The following is a 22,958-nucleotide window of genomic DNA, read 5'->3' as shown; positions in this document are numbered from 1 at the left end:
TAAGTAGAGACAATTATACAGCGTTTTATTGGAAACATTAACAACTTGGACAAGAAGACCTTGGTGATATATATAACACATATTATGCTGTACATTTTTCCAAAGTACATTTCACAATTTACTAATATTTATCACCCATCAGATAATGTCATTGATAACAGAGTTTAATTTACTTTATCCTTCATCATTACACCAAGCTCACCACCTTCCTCTGTACACTGATTATTTACCCTACCTCCTAAACTGTGTTCAGAATTCAAATTCGGAAATATATTTCTTTGCTTAGTATACAATGTGTAGTTTACATGTAGTAAAATATTGTTAAGCACAAAGAATGCCACAAACATACATGAGCATTTCGGGCAGACTAATCCTAATGCTTACAGAGTACCTAAAACTAGACACAGGTTATGGAGCGGTGAATTTTAATTACAGTAGGTCCCTGCCTTACGGCGTTCCGCTAATATGGATATTTCAAATTAAGACCAAAACTCACTATACAGCTCCCCCACCTGACTTTCTAATACAGTCACCATGCCCCACCCGGTTTGTTTACATTAGACTGAAAAAAAGTACTAATGACACAATTATACATACTACGTATACTTGAACTGATATATTTGGCACCGAAAAAATAAAATTCCTCTGGGACTTTTCATAGACCTATGAAAAGCATTTGACACAGTTGACCACGACCTATTTCACCTAAAACTCGAATATTACGGGGTCAGAAGACTCTCTCTCGATTACCTAAAATCTTATCTTAGAAATAGAAACCAGTATGTATATACAAATGGGGCTAACTCCACTATACAACCTGTTCTTGATGGAGTATCACAAGGTTGTTATCCTTGGCCCACTTCTCTTTCTCATTTACATTAATGACCTCCCAAATCCATCAACGTTCCTTAAACCCATTTTATTTGCATATGCACTACTTATGTCTTCTCTCACCCAAACCCAGCCATACTAACAGACACTGTAAATGACAGACTACTAAAAATATCTACTTGGATGACTAGCAACAAACTTACTCTCTATATAGACAAAACATACTTCATGCTATTTGGAAACAGAGCTTCAAATGTACAGCTAAACATAGTGACAAATGGTTCACTCATTTCAAGACACACAGAGGGCAAATTTCTAGGTCTCCACCTTGACTGTAGACTCAAATTCCACTCAAATTCCACCCACTAGCATTAAAGCACCCTCTTGAAGGGTGCTTTAATGCTAGTGGGTGCTTTAATGCATGCAGAAATTTAAAAATAAACCTTTATGCTTGTCCTCAGGTGAACTTGTATGCAGGTGCTGTCTTCATCCAGCAGGCACTAAGAGTGAACAATATATACTTCTCCACCATTGGTCTCTTAATATTGACAGCCCTTTGCACCATGCTAGGAGGACTTACAGCTGTCATCTACACGGACACGCTGCAGTTCTTCATCATGATAGGCGGATCCTTTTACCTTATGATTAAAGGTGAGACAGATTACTTCTCCATGTTTATACATTTTTTGGCTTTCCTTAGTTCTTAATTTAAATTAGAGGTTCTGTAATTATAGTAAACATGCAATGATTTATAGCCTTTGTAAACATTATTACATAGCCAGAATATGTAAAACTTGGTACCCTAGAAATCTAGTTAGAGGGAGCATCTTTCCAGAATATCCCATGCACTGATGTTATACAGTATCACATGTAACATTCAGAAACTGTACTAGAATATTACAGAATTATCATTACAGTACAGGTCTCCTCCTTCTATGCAATAGATACATTCCTAACTTATGGTGCATATAAGATATTTACATAAGTGAGCCCAGTAGATCCCAGTACATACTGTGTAACTTGTAGAACATAGAGATTCATTCTGAGCCCTCAAATTAGATGTATCTATAACTTCCTAACAAATGGAACACAAAGAGTAATAGTAAACAGAGTAAAATCAGAGACGGCTACAGTGAAAAGCCCTGTTCCACAAAGCACAGTACTCGCTCCTGTCCTGCTCCTCATCCTCATATCTGACAGACAGGGATGTAAGCCACAACACCATGTCTTTCTTTGTCACTGATATCCAAACTGGCATGAAAGTGTCATCCATGAAAGAGACTGCAAGTCTCCAAGTGGACATAAAGCAAATCTTTAAATAGGCTGCAGAAAACAACATGAAGTTCAATGAAGACATATTTCAATTATTCCAATATAGAAAACTCGAGGAAGTTAAAACTGTATCAGAGTATAAAACAAATTCCAAGCACACAATAGAGTGAAAAACTAATGGGAAGGGCCTGGGAGAGATAATGTCACAGCAGTCTATCTACTACAGCTGCTAGGAAAATGATAGGATGGAAAATGAGGACCTTCTAAACTAGGGATGCCAAGCCCATGATGATTCTCTTCAATTTGCTTGTTCTCTCTAGGCTGGAATATTGCTGTATACTAATGGCCCCCTTTCAATGCAGGTGAAATTGGAGACCTGGAGAATATAGAGAGAACTCTCATGGCATGTATAAGTATGATACAGCACCTAAGTAACTTATGTTGCCTGTGAGACCAAAGTAAGGTGCATTGTTCAAATATACACTCATTGTTTACAACACAATAACTGAACAAACATTATCACTATTAGATTGTGTACACAACTTGTTTACACAAATATTACAAAGCATTGTTTATTGCTACTGTTCCATAATATATATACATATGTACAGTCACTGAACACTTTTCTAGAACTGCTGCAGCTTGTGGAACTCTTTGAAACATGGGTATATGCAGAGTGGTACTTGACACTCCTCACATATAAAACGAATGTATCTGCGTGTTTGTGGGCGTTTTGTGGCATGTCCACATAAAAAACCATCTCTTCTGAGCACTTTTCTTGAAAGAAGTAGGAGGCAGTTGTATGGGGCAGTGATCACCAGGCCTCAAACAAGATGGCGTGTGTTGCTAATTTTGTGGGCGCTGGTCTATTGCAGGTGTTGCTCCTTGGTACTTGGCGATAATTTGTCTGATGACTGACAAACAAAATTCACCATATTTTGGTTTGCTGTTGGTCCTCAACTTGTATATGTTATAAGCATTTAGCATGGAAATATCAAGAAGATGGAAAAAAAGTTTCATATACCACTTATAACTCTTGCATACACAATCAGCAAACCTAATCTGCATGTCACATTTGTCCACTAAGCGCATATTGAGGTTGTAGTCCATGACAGCTGCAGGTTTTAGAATGGGTTCATTGGTCTCTCAATTGTGCCTGCCAGTGTGTGCCATTTCGTTTCGGTGAACTGATGTCAACAATGTGACATCACGTTTGTCGTGCCACCGAAATGCCATGATGTCACTGGCAGCAAAGGCCTGCACCTCACCTCTGCGAGTGCCAGCGTCGAACCTTGGCATATGTTTACGATTACCATGCACTGTGCCACACACGTCTGTCAGGTTCACTCGCAAGAAATCACTGAGTATGGGGCTTGTGTACCAGTTATCAGTATATAATATATGCCCTTTACCAAGATATGGTTCCTTCATTGTTCAAACCACATCACCAGAGATGCCCAATAACTTCCTGGTATCTCTCAATGTATTACTGCCAGTGTACACAATGATATCCAAAACGAGACCACTTTTGCAATCACACAGTACGAATAACTTTATACCAAAGCGTTTCCTCTTGCTTGGTATGTATTGCTTGAATGAGAGTCTTCCTTTGAATAAAATCAAAGTCACTAACAAGCTTCCTGAAGGGATAAAAATACATGTAACACTTTTGTTTCAGGTACATATACACATTTCTAATCTTATATAACCTGTCGCTTCTGTCAGGCCTTGTGTTGTCTGAAAAGTGTAACATACGTAACAGTATCAAAAAACGATTCACCTATAATGTCACTGAAACCTGGGGTTGAAATCAGGCGTTATGTTGCCCAGTATGTGGTGACAGTGTGCTTATACACATGTGGCATAAGCATTATTGTGGCAAAAAACAGGTACATCTCTGCCACAGTTGTGTCCTTCCACTGGTGTAGCCGTGATCATGGTGAGAGAATTGTATTTGCCATGGTGTACTCATAGTATGTGTTGGTTTCCCTGACAATAATGTCCATCAGGGGGTTCACCGAAGAATAACTGAAAGCATTCCAGTTCAGTAGCATTGTTCCCAAGTGTACACGATGGCCGTATTCCACTTTGTGTTTCATCAGTCATGGGGACTGGGAACAAACTAGTCACCTTCCTGCCAATCCCAGATGCGGTCTGCTGGTGGGTTCTGGATATTGAAACGTGGTTGTGGGTGTGCAGGTTGTGGGAGTGTGGGGTTGGGTGAGGCTGGTTGTAGTTGTGCAGAGTCAGCAGCGTCGGTAGTAGCGTGGCCCACTGCTGGTGCCACATGACTCATGCCACCATCACTATCACCACCACCACCTGTTGCCTCACTCACATCATTGATACCCATCGTAACAATATTGTCATCTTCACTATCAGGTCGTGGTGTAGGGCCACGGGATGTGCTCTGAGATTTACTCATTCCCCTTGGAACAGCATATGACACACTACCAGATCGCATGCTACGTCGAATATACTGCCGCTTCACTGGGGAATATTCACCCTCACTGTCACAACTAGAACTACTTTCAATAGCTTTGAAATCACTATCACTTTCACTGCTTATTGCGACCCCTGAATGGGTCACAATGTATATAATGTATATTATTTGTTCATATAATTTTATATTCCTTATATTTGCAATATTAGCTAAATCGTAAATATATTGCTTTATATTATTATTTGACTTAGTTATATTATTAGGTAGGATGTAACATTTACATATTATTTAGTGCTCATAGTTCAAGTGTTAAGTAGCTGACAGCATTGTCTAACTACTGTAATTTTCTCTCCGCTCGTTATGCTGCCGGCTTCTTTGTTGCTGGGCAGCAGCAGTCCATGGAGAGTCACGTCATCAGGGTGGGGTGATCACACCTCACCTGGAGAGAGAGTCTAGCTGGCCTGCGCTAGCTATTGTCTGTTTGACGTTGCTTCTAACAAGAGGTCCCTCTCCAGTTCTCCATTGCGGGCCCCTTGTTGGAAGATCGTCTCTGTTGCTTTCTGGCTGTTGGTTCTATGTAACTCTGCTCACAGAACATAGCCTAGACTTGGTGATTTTCGACATTGTACTGAGGTTGTGTGTCTCATAAACACTCTGAGAAACTCAGGTCCTGAGCTGTAGCTTCTGACCTAATTTGTACTAGTATCTGTGTACTGTCAGAGTCGGGGATTTTCTAATGCTGAGCTTAGATTCAGTAGTATGGGAGTTTTGTGACTTTTGTGGAGGATCTGCAGATGGTCCCTACTTAGTGTCGTTATATTATCTCCTTGTTCCTGATTCTGTGTCGCTGTTGCTTGTAATATTGTTGTTCGGCTTATTAGTCGTTTTATTGTTCAAGCAAGCTGTTCTGATTGCCAGGTTGGTCAAGAAGTTAGCTTATGCACTGGTTAAGTCTAGTCGAGTCTTGAGACATAGTGAACTACTTAGAGCACTTACACATACACACAACCTCAATATGCGCTTAGTGGACAAATGTGACATGCAGATTAGGTTTGCTGATTGTGTATGCAAGAGTTATAAGTGGTATATGAAACTTTTTTTCCATCTTCTTGATATTTCCATGCTAAATGCTTATAACATATACAAGTTGAGGACCAACAGCAAACCAAAATATGGTGAATTTTGTTTGTCAGTCATCAGACAAATTATCGCCAAGTACCAAGGAGCAACACCTGCAATAGACCAGCGCCCACAAAATTAGCAACACACGCCATCTTGTTTGAGGCCTGGTGATCACTGCCCCATACAACTGCCTCCTACTTCTTTCAAGAAAAGTGCTCAGAAGAGATGGTTTTTTATGTGGACATGCCACAAAACGCCCACAAACACGCAGATACATTCGTTTTATATGTGAGGAGTGTCAAGTACCACTCTGCATATACCCATGTTTCAAAGAGTTCCACAAGCTGCAGCAGTTCTAGAAAAGTGTTCAGTGACTGTACATATGTATATATATTATGGAACAGTAGCAATAAACAATGCTTTGTAATATTTGTGTAAACAAGTTGTGTACACAATCTAATAGTGATAATGTTTGTTCAGTTATTGTGTTGTAAACAATGAGTGTATATTTGAACAATGCACCTTACTTTGGTCTCACAGGCAACATAAGTTACTTAGGTGCTGTATCATACTTATACATGCCATGAGAGTTCTCTCTATATTCTCCAGGTCTCCAATTTCACCTGCATTGAAAGGGGGCCATTAGTATACAGCAATATTCCAGCCTAGAGAGAACAAGCAAATTGAAGAGAATCATCATGGGCTTGGCATCCCTAGTTTGGAAGGTCCTCATTTTCCATCCTATCATTTTCCTAGCAGCTGTAGTAGATAGACTGCTGTGACATTATCTCTCCCAGGCCCTTCCCATTAGTTTTTCACTCTATTGTGTGCTTGGAATTTGTTTTATACTCTGATACAGTTTTAACTTCCTCGAGTTTTCTATATTGGAATAATTGAAATATGTCTTCATTGAACTTCATGTTGTTTTCTGCGGCCTATTTAAAGATTTGCTTTATGTCCACTTGGAGACTTGCAGTCTCTTTCATGGATGACACTTTCATGCCAGTTTGGATATCAGTGACAAAGAAAGACATGGTGTTGTGGCTTACATCCCTGTCTGTCAGATATGAGGATGAGGAGCAGGACAGGAGCGAGTACTGTGCTTTGTGGAACAGGGCTTTTCACTGTAGCCGTCTCTGATTTTACTCTGTTTACTATTACTCTGTGTTCCATTTGTTAGGAAGTTATAGATACATCTACCAACTTTTCCTGTTATTCCTTTATCCTGCATTTTGTGTGCTATTACACCATTATTGCACTTGATGAAGGCTTTTGCACTCTGTGTATACTACCTCTGCATTTTATTTGTCCTCTATAGCATCCAAGACCATGTTATAATGGTCCAGTATTTAGGATAGGCAGGAGCGACCTGCTCTAAACCCATGCTGTCCTGGGTTGTGTAAATGATGGGTATATAAGTGGGTGGTGATCTTGCTTCTTAGAACCCTTTCGAAGATTTTTTCGACGTGGAACGTTAGTACTGTCGATCTGTAATTCTTTGGAAATGCCTTACTGCCACCTTTGTAGAGTGGGGCTATGTCTGTTGTTTTTAGTGACTGTGGGATGACCCTTGTGTACATGCTCCCTCTATAGACTGCTAAGCTGTATAGTCCTTGTGGCTTAGCGCTTCTTTTTGATTATAATAATAATATAGACTGCTAAAAACACGTGAAAAGGGCTTCCTGCAGTTCTTGATGAACATAGATAGCCGTGAGTCTTGGCCTGGGGCAAAATGCATGGACATATTATTTATTGCTTTTTCAGAGTCTTGTGGTGTTATGATGATATTGGAGATTTTTGAATTAATAAAATTTTGAGTCTTGGTCATAAAAAATTCATTTAGATTATTGACTCTTAGTCTGGTTAATGGTTCACTAAATGCTGAGTCATATTTGGACTTCAGTATCTCACTCATTTCTTTGCTGTCATCTGTGTAAGTCCCATCTTGTCTGAGCAGGGGTCCAATACTGGATGATGTTTTTGTCCTAGATTTTACATAAGAAAATAAGTATTTAGGATTTCTTTCAGTTTCATTTATGGCTTTAAGTTCTCTGAGTTTCTTGTCTCCTGTATGATACCTTGAGCTTAAGTTTGATATTTGCTGTTTCTGAGACCAGTGCCTCCTTTGATATTTCAGATATACTGGCCCCTTTCAGCAGCTGTGTGAGTCTTTGCTTTCGCCTGTATAGTGAGCGTCTCTCTCTTTCTAGTTTGCATCTTTTTCTTTTTTTTAAAGAATGTGCCTTGAGCATACCCAAGATACCACAGAGTTAATTCTTTCTAGGCAAAGGTTTGGATCCGTGTTGTTTAAGATATAGTCCCAGCTTGTTTCGTTTAGGACATGGTTGATTTGATCCTGCTGTATGTTTTTGTTATTGAAGTTGAATTTGGTGAAGGCACCCTCATAACTGATCACCTTATGCTGGTCAGGAGCTTTGCACATTCATGTCTGTACCTCTGTTATGTTGTGATCTGAGTGTTTTGTTTTTGATACTGTTACATTTCATATCAGATCATCATTATTAGTGAAGATGAGGTCCAATGTGCCTCTTGTTGGCTCCACTATTTGCTGGTTTAAGGTGAATTTGTTGCAGAGATTTAATAGCTCATGTGTGTGTGAATTTTCATCTGAGCTGCCACCTGGGGTTATCTCTGCTAAAACTTTATTTGCTACATTCCTCCATTTTAGGTGTCTTAAGCCAAAATCACCTAGCAACAAGATGTTTGGGGCAAGAGTTGGGAGATTTTCCAAACAATGCTCAATTTTCAAAAACTGTTCCTGGAATTATTGGGAAGTTGCATCAGGAGGCTTGTAAACAACCACAATGATGGCTAAAGCTCTCTCTTCATACGGCATGAGTCAGGGTTTGATTCCTGCAAGGATAGAAACATTGGGCATGCTTCCTTGCACCTGTTGTCTGTGTTCCCCCATCAGTAAAATGGGTACCAGGTGTTAGTCAACTGGTGTGGATTGCATCCTGGGACAAAACTGACCTAATTTGCCTGAAATGCTCAGCATAACAAGTGGCTTTCTATATAGTAGTATGTCATTTTGATGTCAGCTGGGCCTGTATACCTTGTACATGTACTTGTAGAAATAAAGATATATCTGTCTTATCCATCTTATTATTATTATTGTTTTGGTTTTCAATCATTACTGACAAAAATTCAACTACATCATTTGAGATGTTTAGTAGTCCCAAGCAGATGAGTGACTCTCACACACAGGCCAACATACCCCTTGTTGCCTGTTTACTCTGTTGCATCTGAATAGGTTATAGCCTGGGATTCATATTTTGTTGTCAAACTGGCCCTTTATGGGGATCTCTGTGAAAGCCACAAACATTGCATTTGATTCTGTGAGCAGTCCACTGATGAAAGGTATTTTGTTGTTTGTTGATGGCTTTAGACCCTGTACGTCATTTTTTTTTTAACAGATCGGCTGTCTCCCACCGAAGCAGGGTGACCCAAAAAGAAAGAAAATCCCCAAAAAGAAAATACCTTCATCATCATTCAACACTTTCACTTCAATCACACATAATCACTGTTTTTGCAGAGGTGCTCAGAACACAACAGTTTAGAAGCATATATGTATAAAGATACACAACATATCCCTCCAAACTGCTAATATCCCGAAACCCCTCTTTTAGAGTGCAGGCATTGTACTTCCCATTTCCAGGACTCAAGTCCGGCTATATAAAAATAACCAGTTTCCCTGAATCCCTTCACTAAATATTACCCTGATCACACTCCAACAGATCGTCAGGTCCCAAATACCATTCGTCTCCATTCACTCCTATCGAACATGCTCATGCACGCCTGGTGGAAGTCCAAGCCCCTCACCCACAAAACCTCCCTTACCCTTTCCTTCCAACCTTTTCAAGGATGGCCCCTACCCCACCTTCCTTTCCCTTCAGATTTAAATGCTCTTCATGTCATTCTACCTTGATCCATTCTCTCTAAATGACCAAACCACCTCAACAGCCCCTTTTCAGCCCTCTGACTAATACTTTTATTAACTCCACACCTTCTTTTAATTTCCACAATCTGAACTTTCTGCATAATATTTACACCACACATTGCCCTTAGACAGGACATCTCCACTGCCTCCAACTGCCTCCTCACTGCTGCATTCACAACTCAAGCTTCACACCCATATACTACTATACATGTACTTTCATACATTCCCTTCTTTGCCTCCATAGATAACGTTTTTTGACTCCACATATACCTCAACGCACCACTCACCTTTTTTCCCTCATCAATTCTATGATTAACCTCATCCTTCATAAATCCATCCGCTGACTCGTCAACTCCCAAGTAGAGAGTAAGACACATGTGCAACATCTGGGTATCTTTATTGTAGACGTTTCGCCATCCAGTGGCTTTATCAATACAAATTCCAGGACATAACTTGAAGACAGTAGAACTATGTACAGAAGATGAGGTAATCAGTCCCTCAACCTAGGAGTAGGTGCGAACAGCACCATAGTCGTGGAGATTCTGAAGCAGAAGAAAGAATCCTGGCGCTTATATAGTAACGTCAGGTGAAGCAGACGAGGGCAAATTCACTGGTGGGCGGGATTCCCCAGTGGAAGTAGGTCCTTCCCAAAGAGATGGGTTAGTTGTAGTAGTAGTTGTCGTAGTTGTGAAGGTTATGTACATGTCCTCAGAATTAAGATTCCATGATGTTGCAGTGTCTGACAAGTTGTGTACGAAAGGTATATAATACCGACAAGATGAGAGTAAGACACATGTGCAACATCTGGGTATCTTTATTGTAGACGTTTCGCCATCCAGTGGCTTTATCAATACAAATTCCAGGACATAACTTGAAGACAGTAGACCTATGTACAGAAGATGAGGTAATCAGTCCCTCAACCTAGGAGTAGGTGCGAACAGCACCATAGTCGTGGAGATTCTGAAGCAGAAGAAAGAATCCTGGCGCTTATATAGTAACGTCAGGTGAAGCAGACGAGGGCAAATTCACTGGTGGGCGGGATTCCCCAGTGGAAGTAGGTCCTTCCCAAAGAGATGGGTTAGTTGTAGTAGTAGTTGTCGTAGTTGTGAAGGTTATGTACATGTCCTCAGAATTAAGATTCCATGATGTTGCAGTGTCTGACAAGTTGTGTACGAAAGGTATATAATACCGACAAGATGAGAGTAAGACACATGTGCAACATCTGGGTATCTTTATTGTAGACGTTTCGCCATCCAGTGGCTTTATCAATACAAATTCCAGGACATAACTTGAAGACAGTAGAACTATGTACAGAAGATGAGGTAATCAGTCCCTCAACCTAGGAGTAGGTGCGAACAGCACCATAGTCGTGGAGATTCTGAAGCAGAAGAAAGAATCCTGGCGCTTATATAGTAACGTCAGGTGAAGCAGACGAGGGCAAATTCACTGGTGGGCGGGATTCCCCAGTGGAAGTAGGTCCTTCCCAAAGAGATGGGTTAGTTGTAGTAGTAGTTGTCGTAGTTGTGAAGGTTATGTACATGTCCTCAGAATTAAGATTCCATGATGTTGCAGTGTCTGACAAGTTGTGTACGAAAGGTATATAATACCGACAAGATGAGAGTAAGACACATGTGCAACATCTGGGTATCTTTATTGTAGACGTTTCGCCATCCAGTGGCTTTATCAATACAAATTCCAGGACATAACTTGAAGACAGTAGAACTATGTACAGAAGATGAGGTAATCAGTCCCTCAACCTAGGAGTAGGTGCGAACAGCACCATAGTCGTGGAGATTCTGAAGCAGAAGAAAGAATCCTGGCGCTTATATAGTAACGTCAGGTGAAGCAGACGAGGGCAAATTCACTGGTGGGCGGGATTCCCCAGTGGAAGTAGGTCCTTCCCAAAGAGATGGGTTAGTTGTAGTAGTAGTTGTCGTAGTTGTGAAGGTTATGTACATGTCCTCAGAATTAAGATTCCATGATGTTGCAGTGTCTGACAAGTTGTGTACGAAAGGTATATAATACCGACAAGATGAGAGTAAGACACATGTGCAACATCTGGGTATCTTTATTGTAGACGTTTCGCCATCCAGTGGCTTTATCAATACAAATTCCAGGACATAACTTGAAGACAGTAGAACTATGTACAGAAGATGAGGTAATCAGTCCCTCAACCTAGGAGTAGGTGCGAACAGCACCATAGTCGTGGAGATTCTGAAGCAGAAGAAAGAATCCTGGCGCTTATATAGTAACGTCAGGTGAAGCAGACGAGGGCAAATTCACTGGTGGGCGGGATTCCCCAGTGGAAGTAGGTCCTTCCCAAAGAGATGGGTTAGTTGTAGTAGTAGTTGTCGTAGTTGTATACCTTTCGTACACAACTTGTCAGACACTGCAACATCATGGAATCTTAATTCTGAGGACATGTACATAACCTTCACAACTACGACAACTACTACTACAACTAACCCATCTCTTTGGGAAGGACCTACTTCCACTGGGGAATCCCGCCCACCAGTGAATTTGCCCTCGTCTGCTTCACCTGACGTTACTATATAAGCGCCAGGATTCTTTCTTCTGCTTCAGAATCTCCACGACTATGGTGCTGTTCGCACCTACTCCTAGGTTGAGGGACTGATTACCTCATCTTCTGTACATAGTTCTACTGTCTTCAAGTTATGTCCTGGAATTTGTATTGATAAAGCCACTGGATGGCGAAACGTCTACAATAAAGATACCCAGATGTTGCACATGTGTCTTACTCTCATCTTGTCGGTATTATATACCTTTCGTACACAACTTGTCAGACACTGCAACATCATGGAATCTTAATTCTGAGGACATGTACATAACCTTCACAACTACGACAACTACTACTACTACTAACCCATCTCTTTGGGAAGGACCTACTTCCACTGGGGAATTCCGCCCACCAGTGAATTTGCCCTCGTCTGCTTCACCTGACGTTACTATATAAGCGCCAGGATTCTTTCTTCTGCTTCAGAATCTCCACGACTATGGTGCTGTTCGCACCTACTCCTAGGTTGAGGGACTGATTACCTCATCTTCTGTACATAGTTCTACTGTCTTCAAGTTATGTCCTGGAATTTGTATTGATAAAGCCACTGGATGGCGAAACGTCTACAATAAAGATACCCAGATGTTGCACATGTGTCTTACTCTCATCTTGTCGGTATTATATACCTTTCGTACACAACTCCCAAGTATCTGAAAACATTCACTTCTTCCATACTCCTCCTCCCCAATTTGATATCCAATTTATCTTTATCTAAACCATTTGATACCCTCATCACCTTACTCTTTTCTATGTTCACTTTCAACTTTCTACCTTTACACACGCTCCCAAACTCATCCTCTAACCTTTGCAATTTTTCTTTAGAATCTCCCATAAGCACAGTATCATAAGCAAAAAGCAACTGTGTCAATTCCCTTTTTGTATTTGATTCCCCATACAGTGGAACCTCAAAAATCGAACGTATCACATATCGAACGTTTCGAAAATAGGACCATTTTTTTGGACAAACTGTGTCCCTATTATCGAATGCGCCCCTATTTTCGGACCGCCGGGTACGGGACCTGTCTGCCGGCCCGCTCTGTCCGCGTCCCCGCACAGGCGCCGTGAGCAGTCTAGCTTTGTTTATGCTTGAGTGAACACTAACCTGCGCTCTCATTCATGCATTTTACGATTATTTCGTCGTGTTTAGTGCTTGTGGGACTGTGAAATAAGCTGCCATGGGCCCAAAGAAACTTGCTAGTGGTACCTCTGTGGTAAAGAAAGTGAGAAACACCATAGATGTGAAGAAGGAAGTAATACAGAAGTATGAGAGTGGTGCGAGACTTGTTGAGCTTGCCAGGATGTATGGGAAAAACAAGTCGACCATCGGTTCTATCCTGTCAAAGAAAGAACAAATCAAGGAAGCTGATGTTGCGAAAGGTGTTAATATAGGGAGTGGATGAAGTGCCTTCTTCAAAGATTAAGGAGATTTGTGCCAAGTGGAATGATGTCCAAATGTTTGTGCAGAAGTACCACCCTGAGCAAGCTGAAACAAGCCATCTTTGCAACAAGTTCAGTGAGAGAACCATGTCCCATTTTTGGGAAATGTTAAAGAGGTGCCAGAAACAGAGGACTGTGGACAGTTATTTTATGAGACAGGGGTCCAGTGACTCTCAAGCTGGTCCTAGTGGCATTAAAAGACAGAGAAGGGAAGTAACCCCAGAGAGGGCTTTACCTGAAGTCCTCATGGAGGGGGATTCTCCTTCCAAACACTAACCGCAACTCCCTCTCTCCTCCTCCCTATCTTCCAGATGCCATCACCAATCTTCAATAAAGGTAAGTAAAAATGGTATTTTATATGTATTACTATACATAATTAAAAACTATAGTATTTGTTGTATGTAAAACTGTAATTAATCTCTATAAAATGTATTTTTTGTGTGAATATTTTTGGGTTTCTGGAACAGATTAAATGTATTTCCATTATTTCTTATGGGAAATATTGCTTCGAATTTCAGACTTTTCGAATTTAGAACTAGCTCCTGGAACGGATTAAGTTCGATTTTTGAGGTTCCACTGTAATTTAATCCCACCCCTCTCCAGAACACCCTAGCATTTACTTCTCTTACAACCCCATCTATAAATATATTAAACAACCATGGTGACATTATACATCCCTGTCTAAGATCTACTTTTACCGGGAAGTAATCTCCCTCTCTTCTACACACCCTAACCTGAGCCTCACTATCCTCATAAAAACTCTTTACAGCATTTAGTAACTTACCACCTATTCCATATACTTGCAACATCTGCCACATTGCTCCCCTATCCACTCTGTCATATGCCTTTTCTAAATCCATAAATGCAATAAAAACTTTCCTATCTTTATCTAAATACTGTTCACATATATGCTTCAATGTAAACACTTGATCTACACATCCTCTACCCACTCTGAAACCTCCTTGCTCATCCGCAATCCTACATTCTGTCTTCTAATTCTTTCAATTATAAACCTACTGCACTTTTCCTGGTATACTCAGTAAACTTATTCCTCTATAATTTTTACAGTCTCTTTTGTCCCCCTTCCCTGTATGTAAAGGAACTATACATGCTCTCCACCAATCCCTAGGTACTTGTATGTATATTTCAAAAATAAGTGTCGTATAAGAATGAAAATATTTTAAGGTAAGTAATGTGTGTACTATATATGCATTTTTTAGGCCTAGCTCTATTTATCATTTAATATATGATAGTCTAAACATGTTACCAGGTTTTTATATGCATTTGAAAGTATAAAAGAAAAAAAACAAAAAAAAAAAACTGGTTGTTTCACTTGACAGTGATTTTCACTTTGCAGAAGTAGCCCAGAACCTAAACTGCTGTATAAGCAGGGCCCTTCCTGTATGTAATAAGCATAACATCTAGACTCATGCATGTTATTTTTTTAATAGATTGGAATAAAGTTGGACTGTAGAACATAGTAGAGTAACTTGTGAATGTTTATATAACATTGTGCAAGAGTCTGTGACATCTGTTTTATTTTCTAAATTTTTAGCTTTCAGTGTTGTGGGGGGATATACAGAGCTACAGACCAAGTATCTTGAAGCAATTCCAGAGAAACTGATAGATAACTCAACCTGTGGACTTCCTCGTGTTGACTCGTGGAGAATGTTAAGAGATGCTGATCCCACTGTCAGTGATATGCCTTGGCCTGCCTTCATACTGGGCCAGATGCCCGTTTCCATCTGGTACTGGTGTGCTGACCAGGTATGTATATAGTATGTTCCCTATTAAGTAAGGTTAATTTACTATATCACATATTTCATCAACATGCTGTTACAGATACCTGTACCATATTGTATTTTTGGAAAAGAAACATAAGTAAATTTTATTGTATTCAAATCTTTCAGATGATGGTACAGCGTGCAATGGCAGCTCGCAGCCTGTCACATGCAAAGGGCGGCACCATTTTTGCTGGATTCATTAAACTTTTGCCACTATTTATAATAATTTTACCAGGTAACATTAACTTTCCATCATTTTGTTGGGAAAAACTTGCATGATTCTTTGAGCTCTATACATATACAAATTTACTGAGTATTCTCTCAATAGTCACTTATCTAGATGAGGTACAAATATTGTGTTTAATGTTTCTGCTGGGTTGATAATGCACTTTAATCTCTGTGATACCTACAGTAGTATACTTGTGGTACCTGTAGCCTCTACTTCTCAGCATAGCTTTTACAGCATCATTTTTCATCACTTACATTTCATGACCTAGTTTTTAAAGCAGTAAAAGAAACTAACCAAATACTGTAACTGAATAATTTTTACTTGTCTGTCTTGATAGACATCCATGGTCTTCTGATGAAGGTCAGTGTCAATTCTACCAAATGAGACCAAAGATTTCTTGTTTTTTTTTGTACTTTTTAAAGGATTTTGCATGTTAATTCGGCTTTAGTACAAGTAGACAGGTTGTCTGTTTCCCATGAAAGCACTAACTACTTTTAGAAAACAACCATTCTCTTATGATTTTCCTCTAATCCATTTATATGCTAATGCCGCTTACTGACCATCTCAGGCTCATCACTTTCTTGTATATTTTTGTTTTTTTCTTCAGTTATTTCTTTGTCTTTGTGCTTGTCTATCTGTTCTATCTATGTATGTCTCTATGTGTATGTTCCCATCTCCTCTCATTCCCCCTCTTCTCTCCCTCCCTCTTGCTCTGTTCTTCAGCTTATCCTGTTATGCATTCATGTTAAAATAGCTCACTTTTATTCATTCTTATTTTTAGTGCAACCTTAGTTAAAGTTTCAATTATTTAATAGCAGAACTAGCATTTTTCTGGTAATGTTCAGTATTTTGAGCTTTGTTATGTACAGCAAAGCTAGTGAAGGGCCTTAAGTTACAGGAATACTCCACAGTGACAGATGCATTCCAAAGAAAAGTAACCACGAGTAAAAGTTACATTATGTCTGGTTAGGTGGCCTTCAGTCCTGGAAGTGGGAAGTACAGTGCTTGCACTCTGAAGGAGGGGTGGGGATATTTGCAGTTTCGAACTGTAGTATCAGTGCCCCTTTAGCAAGACAGTGATGCAGCAAGTGATGGGGAAATGTTTCTTTTTGGGTCACCCTGCTTTGGTGGGAAATGGCCATTTTGTTGAAAAAAAAAATATCAGTATTATAAGAACATTCTATTCTCCTTTAACGGGAAAATGGGTGACATCTTTCGAGTCTCTGTGTAATCAGCACACATTAATTTAGTTTACTATTTTTGTATATAAATGTATTTTCATATTCTGTTTTTCTCTTGACTAGGTATGATATCCCGTGTGCTGTTCCCCAATGAGGTGGGTTGTATTGTTCCTGAAGAGTGCTATAAGTTCTGTGGCTCAAAAATATCATGCACCAACTCTGCGTACCCTAAACTTGTGTTGGAATACTTGCCAAGTGGAATGAGAGGTGTCATGCTGTCAGTTATGCTTTCAGCTCTTATGAGTGATCTTACATCCATCTTTAATTCTTCTTCTACACTTTTCACAATGGATATTTGGCCAATTTGTAGGCCCAAAGCCACAGGAAGGGAGAAACTCCTTGTGGGAAGGTAAGTTTCTTATGATGATATTAAGAAGACTTCAGTCCATATTGTTTAATTTAATTACTACTTCCCTGGCAGATGAAAGTCAAGAATCAACAAACTAATTTCAAATTAGGATTTAATTTTTTGTGTGTGTGATCCAAGTAATGCCCTTTTTTCAGAATAGTATGGTACTTGTTTATTTTTAACTCAGAATTAACTAAAACTTTAAAAACATTTTACTTCTAGGATTTTCATCATAATTTTAGCGGTTGTTTCCATCTTGTGGATTCCTATCATTGAGCGTAATCAAGGTGGACAGCTGTATGTCTACATTCAAGCAATTGCTGCTTACCTAGCCCCACCAGTTGCTGTCATCTACTGCTTAGCTATTACATGGAAAAGATTTAATGAGTCAGTAAGTGTTAAGTATAGTGCAATATTTGTACACTTAGTATGAATGTGGAATGTATACGATTCTGTGTCTACTAGCTAGTAACAGTTATTCCATAATGAATTATTAGATGTAATGGTTGCAACACAATAAAAGCTAAGACTGTGGGAATCCAAGAGCATTCAAAACTAGGATTGGTCTCTGTAATTTGGATCAGAATAAATGAAAAAGTTGGAGGAAGAACATTAATAAGGCAACCACTGAAAGGTACCCTTTCAGGGATACTTAATTAGCCATTTTCCCTACATCAGGTACTATATCTGTTTGTAGTGATATCAACAGACTATTTAACAGCTCACAAACTTCCTATTACATTTTTAAGAGCCCTTAACAGTTCATTGGGAACCAGTGACTTCCTTTTTTTGTATCCACCATCCATCTCCCACCAAGGTAGGGTGACCCACATACAGAGGAAAAATGCCAGGAGTTACTGTCTTGTCAGAAGTGTGCTGATATCACAATTCAGATGACCGTCCAAACTACAGCATCCACACCCCTCTTTGAGTGTGCAGGCACTGTACTTTCCACCTCCAGGACTCTCATTCAGCTAATTGGTGTCCTGAATCCCTTCATAAATGTTACCTTACTTACACTCCAAGAGAATATCAAGACATAAAAACCATTTGTCTCAACTCTCATCAAATGTGCACACAAAAACCTGTTGAATGTTCTGTCCCCTAGCACTCAAAACCTTTACTCCTCCCTCTGTCCCTTTCTGTGATGACCCCGTACCATTCCTTTCTTCTACCTCAGATTCATTTACAATAGACAGCCACCTTTAACAGCAAATGCTTCTTGTTTTTTAACCCTTTCAGGGTTTCGGCCGTACTAGTACGGCTTAAGCACCAGGGTTTTTGACGTACTAGTACGCCTAAATTCTAGCACCCTCAAATCTAGTGAGAGAAAGCTGGTAGGCCTACATATGAAAGAATGGGTCTATGTGGTCAGTGTGTGCAGTATAAAAAAAAATCCTGCAGCACACAGTGCGTAATGAGAAAAAAAAACTTTGACCGTGTTTTTGGATTAAAACAGCAACTTTGCACTGTATTTTCGTATGCTATTTATTGTTGTATTCTAGTTTTCCTGGTCTCATTTTATAGAATGGAAGACATATTACAGAAATTGAGATGATTTTGACTGGTTTTACAGTGAAAAGTACCTTGAAATTGAGCTCAAAGTAGCAGAAATGTTCGATTTTTACCAAAGATCAAAAGTCAACAAATCATGCCAAGCATCCAATACACGTCAACTGGTGAGTCTAATATTCTTTCACAAGTGCGCTGATATTATTTATACCATTTCTATACTAATGTAGTAGTCTGCATAACAGTAAATCTTCTATTTTTTTGTGAGAATAAAAATTCAAAGTGGAAAGCAAAAGAATGTAAAAGGGGCATGGGGATGTGACTAATGAACAGAGGAAATGTTATTTTAGTGCCAGGAATGTCTTTCTTGTTTATTCTGGACTCTATTCGGAAATTGGCATCTTTTGAAATTTGTGTGAAATTGACAAAATTGCTAAATTCTGACCACTGTATTGGATAGTTGAAATTGGTAAATAGGTTGTTTCTTGTACTCATTCGATAGAAAAAATGGAGTTCTAGCAAAGTAGTTATGATTTTTGTCGACTAGTACACTGGAATTGGCCAAAAATAGGGCTCAAAGTGGGCAAAATCGCCGATGCGTAATCACCGTCGAGACCGCTAACTTCGCGAGAGTATAAGTCCATAATTTTTCCATCAAATTTCATACTTTTGGTGTCATTATGATCGGGAGAAGAATCTCTTATCTTTTCATGAGAAAAAATAATTTTTTCTTTTAAATTTGGGCGACTCTGAGAACAAGTCTCGGAGAGGGCCTGTCGACCCTGAAAGGGTTAATAATTATAACAGCTTATTTCTCTACATGCCCGTTATGAATGCAGTTATCGATCTTGATATGAACCTCTTATTGAACTGCACAAATAATCCTAACAGTAATTGCCATTACTACACTGCTAGTCAGGCTAATACCCTTCTCAGTGCCAGCAAGAACATTATAGCCTTTATTTATTTATTTATTTATTTATTTATTTTGTCTTTGCAAATAGTACATTGAGATTTTGTATTTACAATAGTGGGTTGCAGTGCAAAGAGAGCCTCTATTATGCCAAGGCATTATGGGCCAACTTACAGACTAAACACTAAGGATTGTATCATAGTTGTACAGTAGGATTGTAATGATTTCATAGTTGTATAGTAGATTATTAATTATAAGCGAATCTAATTTGTATAAGACAAAAGATATGTTCATATATTCAAAAATGCTTTTTCTGAAAACAATGATTCAATTATATTCATATCAACAATGGATAAAAGGTTCAAGGTAATTGTTGAAATTATGATGTGAGAGTACATAAGTGAGTATATGTGTACTGAGTATTTAGCATTTAGTCTAGAGTGATTAAGTGGCTTTTGAGAAGAGTCTTAAATTGATTTTCAGACCGGGTTACTTTAATATCTTCTGATAATGAATTCCATATTTTGGGGCCCTTTATATGCATAGAATTTTTACACAGTGTGATATGGACACTAGGTACATCAAAAAGAGATCTGTGTCTTGTGTTATGGTCATGTGTCCTGTTAAGGTTAGTGAGGAGAAGTTTGAGTGGAGGGTGTGTATTGTTCTGTGTATGTAGTAGGCACATGAATAAGTATGGATGTTCTTAATGGTGAGCAGATTCAGACTTTTGAAAATTGGTGGAGTATGCTGGCGGGAGTGGGAATTTATCATTCTTACTGCTGCCTTTTGCTGGGTTATTAGAGGTCTTAGGTGATTGGATGTTGTTGATCCCCATGCACAAATTCCATATGTAAGATAAGGGTATACGAGTGAATGGTACAGTGCCAGGAGAGCTGATTGTGGAACGTAGTACCTTATTTTTGATAGTATGCCTACAGTCTTGGAGATATTCTTGGTGATTTGTTGTATATGTGTCTGGAACTTAAGGCTACTGTCAAGGTGGATACCTAGGAATTTTCCCTCTGTAAATCTTGTGACTGATGATCCATTTAGCGTTATGTTAATTGGATCATTTGTAGCTTTGTTTCCAAACTGAATGAAATAGGTTTTATCAGTATTCAGGGTAAGTTTATTTGTCATCATCCAGGCAGATATTTTCTGCAATTCAGCATTGACTGTGTTTGCTAGTATGACTATTTGGGTGAGAAAAGACATATGTAGTGTCATCTGCAAATAATATGGGTTTGAGTAGCTGTGATGCATTTGGTAGATCATTGATGTAGATGAGAAAGAGTAGTAGTCCAAGGACACTTCCTTGTGGGACTCCTACTGTGATTGGTTGAGTGGAAGAGTTTGCACCATTTGCATACACATATTGAGTTCTGTTACTAAGGTATGATTTTAGGTAGTTGAGGGAGTGGCTTCTGATACCATAGTGCGTTAGTTTGGAGTACAGCAGTTCATTGTCGACTGTATCGAAAGCTTTACGTAAATCAATGAAAATGCCCAGCAGGGCTTCTTTCTTTTCAATTGCCATATATATTAGTTCTAGCATGTGTATGATAGCATCAATTGTGCTTTTATTATTTCTGAATCCAAACTGACAAGGGTTTAATATGCTGTGTGAGACGAGGTAGGAATAGATCCGTCTATGAATTAATTTTTCAAAGATTTTAGAGAGCAGTGGTAAGTTAGATATTGGTCTATAGTTATTCAAGCCAGCTTGGTCACCTCCTTTGTGGATCAGAGTGACCCTCGCTATTTTGAGGATTGTTGGGAAGGTAGATAACACCAGACACAAACACCTCTATGACATTCCCCGTGTTCGACTAAACCTTTACAAAAATTCAATGTATTTCAAAGGACCTAAAATCTGGAACACCTTACCTCAAAACTCTAGAACTGCAGACACATTCATCACTTTCAAAACTACAGTTAGAAAACATCTTATCTCCCTGATCCACCCCAACAACTAACAACTCACCCACTGACTATAAACCCAGAAATACTAATCTTAATCTTAAAATAATAAATCCTAACTAGTCATAAGTTTGCCTATGATACTCAAATATAGACACCTTGTATTGTGCCAAAACAAAAGCATTCACATTACTAAACTCACAAATTATGATGTAGTCACTTAGCCTTAATACTATAATCTGTAAGGATTGAATGTTAAGAATTATTCTAAGTCTGCTGGAAATGCCTAGCCATGCTAGGTGTCTTAGTGGCCCCCTCTGTAATTAGTATTTTATAACATGTAAACCACAAAATACCCAAAACCTGTGAACCCCACATTGTAACCATTATAGAGAATAAACTTGAATTGAATTGAATTGAATATTACATGACCTCTAGTCTATTAAACATCTGCCAATCCATGAAATATTAATGTTTGAACCATTATTTGTAATATTGTTTTTATTATGTACAACATCAAGATTATTCACATAAACCTCCACCTTGACTACCTCACATTAATGTTAGGGTTAAATAAAGATTTTAATACAAGTTAACCACTCTTATCTTGTCTAGATTTAAGTAGTTATTATGTACTAGACACACGACCATAACACATCTCTTTGATGTATCTCGTGTCCATATCACACTCTTGAAACTCTGTGCACATAAAGGGCCCCAAAATCTGGAATGCATTACCAGAACATACTAAAGTAACCAGGCCTGAAAATCAATTTAAGACTCTTCTAAAAAACCACTTACTCACCCAGGACTAAATCAACACTCAATATTTAACATTACCAATAATTCTACCAATTACTTAAATCTTAAAAATTCAAGACAACATATGGGAAATTGATCATCTTTTGTTATACATGTATATTGTAATGTGACAGATTTGTACTATAATGCTTCAGTATTGATATGTTCAAATTTCATCGTTTCAAATACTCAATTGTACTTCATATTGTAAGTTGTTTACTGTAATTTTTAGCACTGAACCTTTCATTGCTTGTTAATTTTAAGTTAATTTGAAGCCTGCCCATAATACTTTGCATACAAAGGGATTTTAGCATGTTCACCCAACTACTATAATTCATTGTACAACTATGTATCATGTTCAAATAAAATATATGAATTTTTTTTTTTTCAACAAGTCGGCCGTCTCCCACCGAGGCAGGGTGACCCAAAAAAGAAAGAAAATCCCCAAAAAGAAAATGCTTTCATCATCATTCAATACTTTCACCACACTCACACATAATCACTGTTTTTGCAGAGGTGCTCAGAATACAACAGTTTAGAAGCATATACGTATAAAGATACACAA

The 22,958-nt window shown here is 38.8% G+C and overlaps 1 protein-coding gene across 1 annotated transcript in view; it reads left to right on the top strand.

Moving 5' to 3' along the window:
- LOC128696956 (sodium/mannose cotransporter SLC5A10) overlaps positions 1–22,958 on the top strand; it is a 166,982-nt gene that overhangs the window by 88,623 nt on the left and 55,401 nt on the right. The window contains exons 6-10 of the mRNA XM_053788388.2: positions 1,293–1,482; positions 15,197–15,408; positions 15,552–15,660; positions 16,959–17,244; positions 17,467–17,635. Coding sequence (XP_053644363.2) covers positions 1,293–1,482; positions 15,197–15,408; positions 15,552–15,660; positions 16,959–17,244; positions 17,467–17,635 — 966 coding nt within the window. The remainder of the gene's footprint in view (positions 1–1,292; positions 1,483–15,196; positions 15,409–15,551; positions 15,661–16,958; positions 17,245–17,466; positions 17,636–22,958) is intronic.

This window comes from Cherax quadricarinatus, chromosome 31 (assembly GCF_038502225.1).
Source record: "Cherax quadricarinatus isolate ZL_2023a chromosome 31, ASM3850222v1, whole genome shotgun sequence".
Taxonomy (NCBI): domain Eukaryota; kingdom Metazoa; phylum Arthropoda; class Malacostraca; order Decapoda; family Parastacidae; genus Cherax; species Cherax quadricarinatus.
This window is presented reverse-complemented; position numbering and strand designations above follow the sequence as displayed.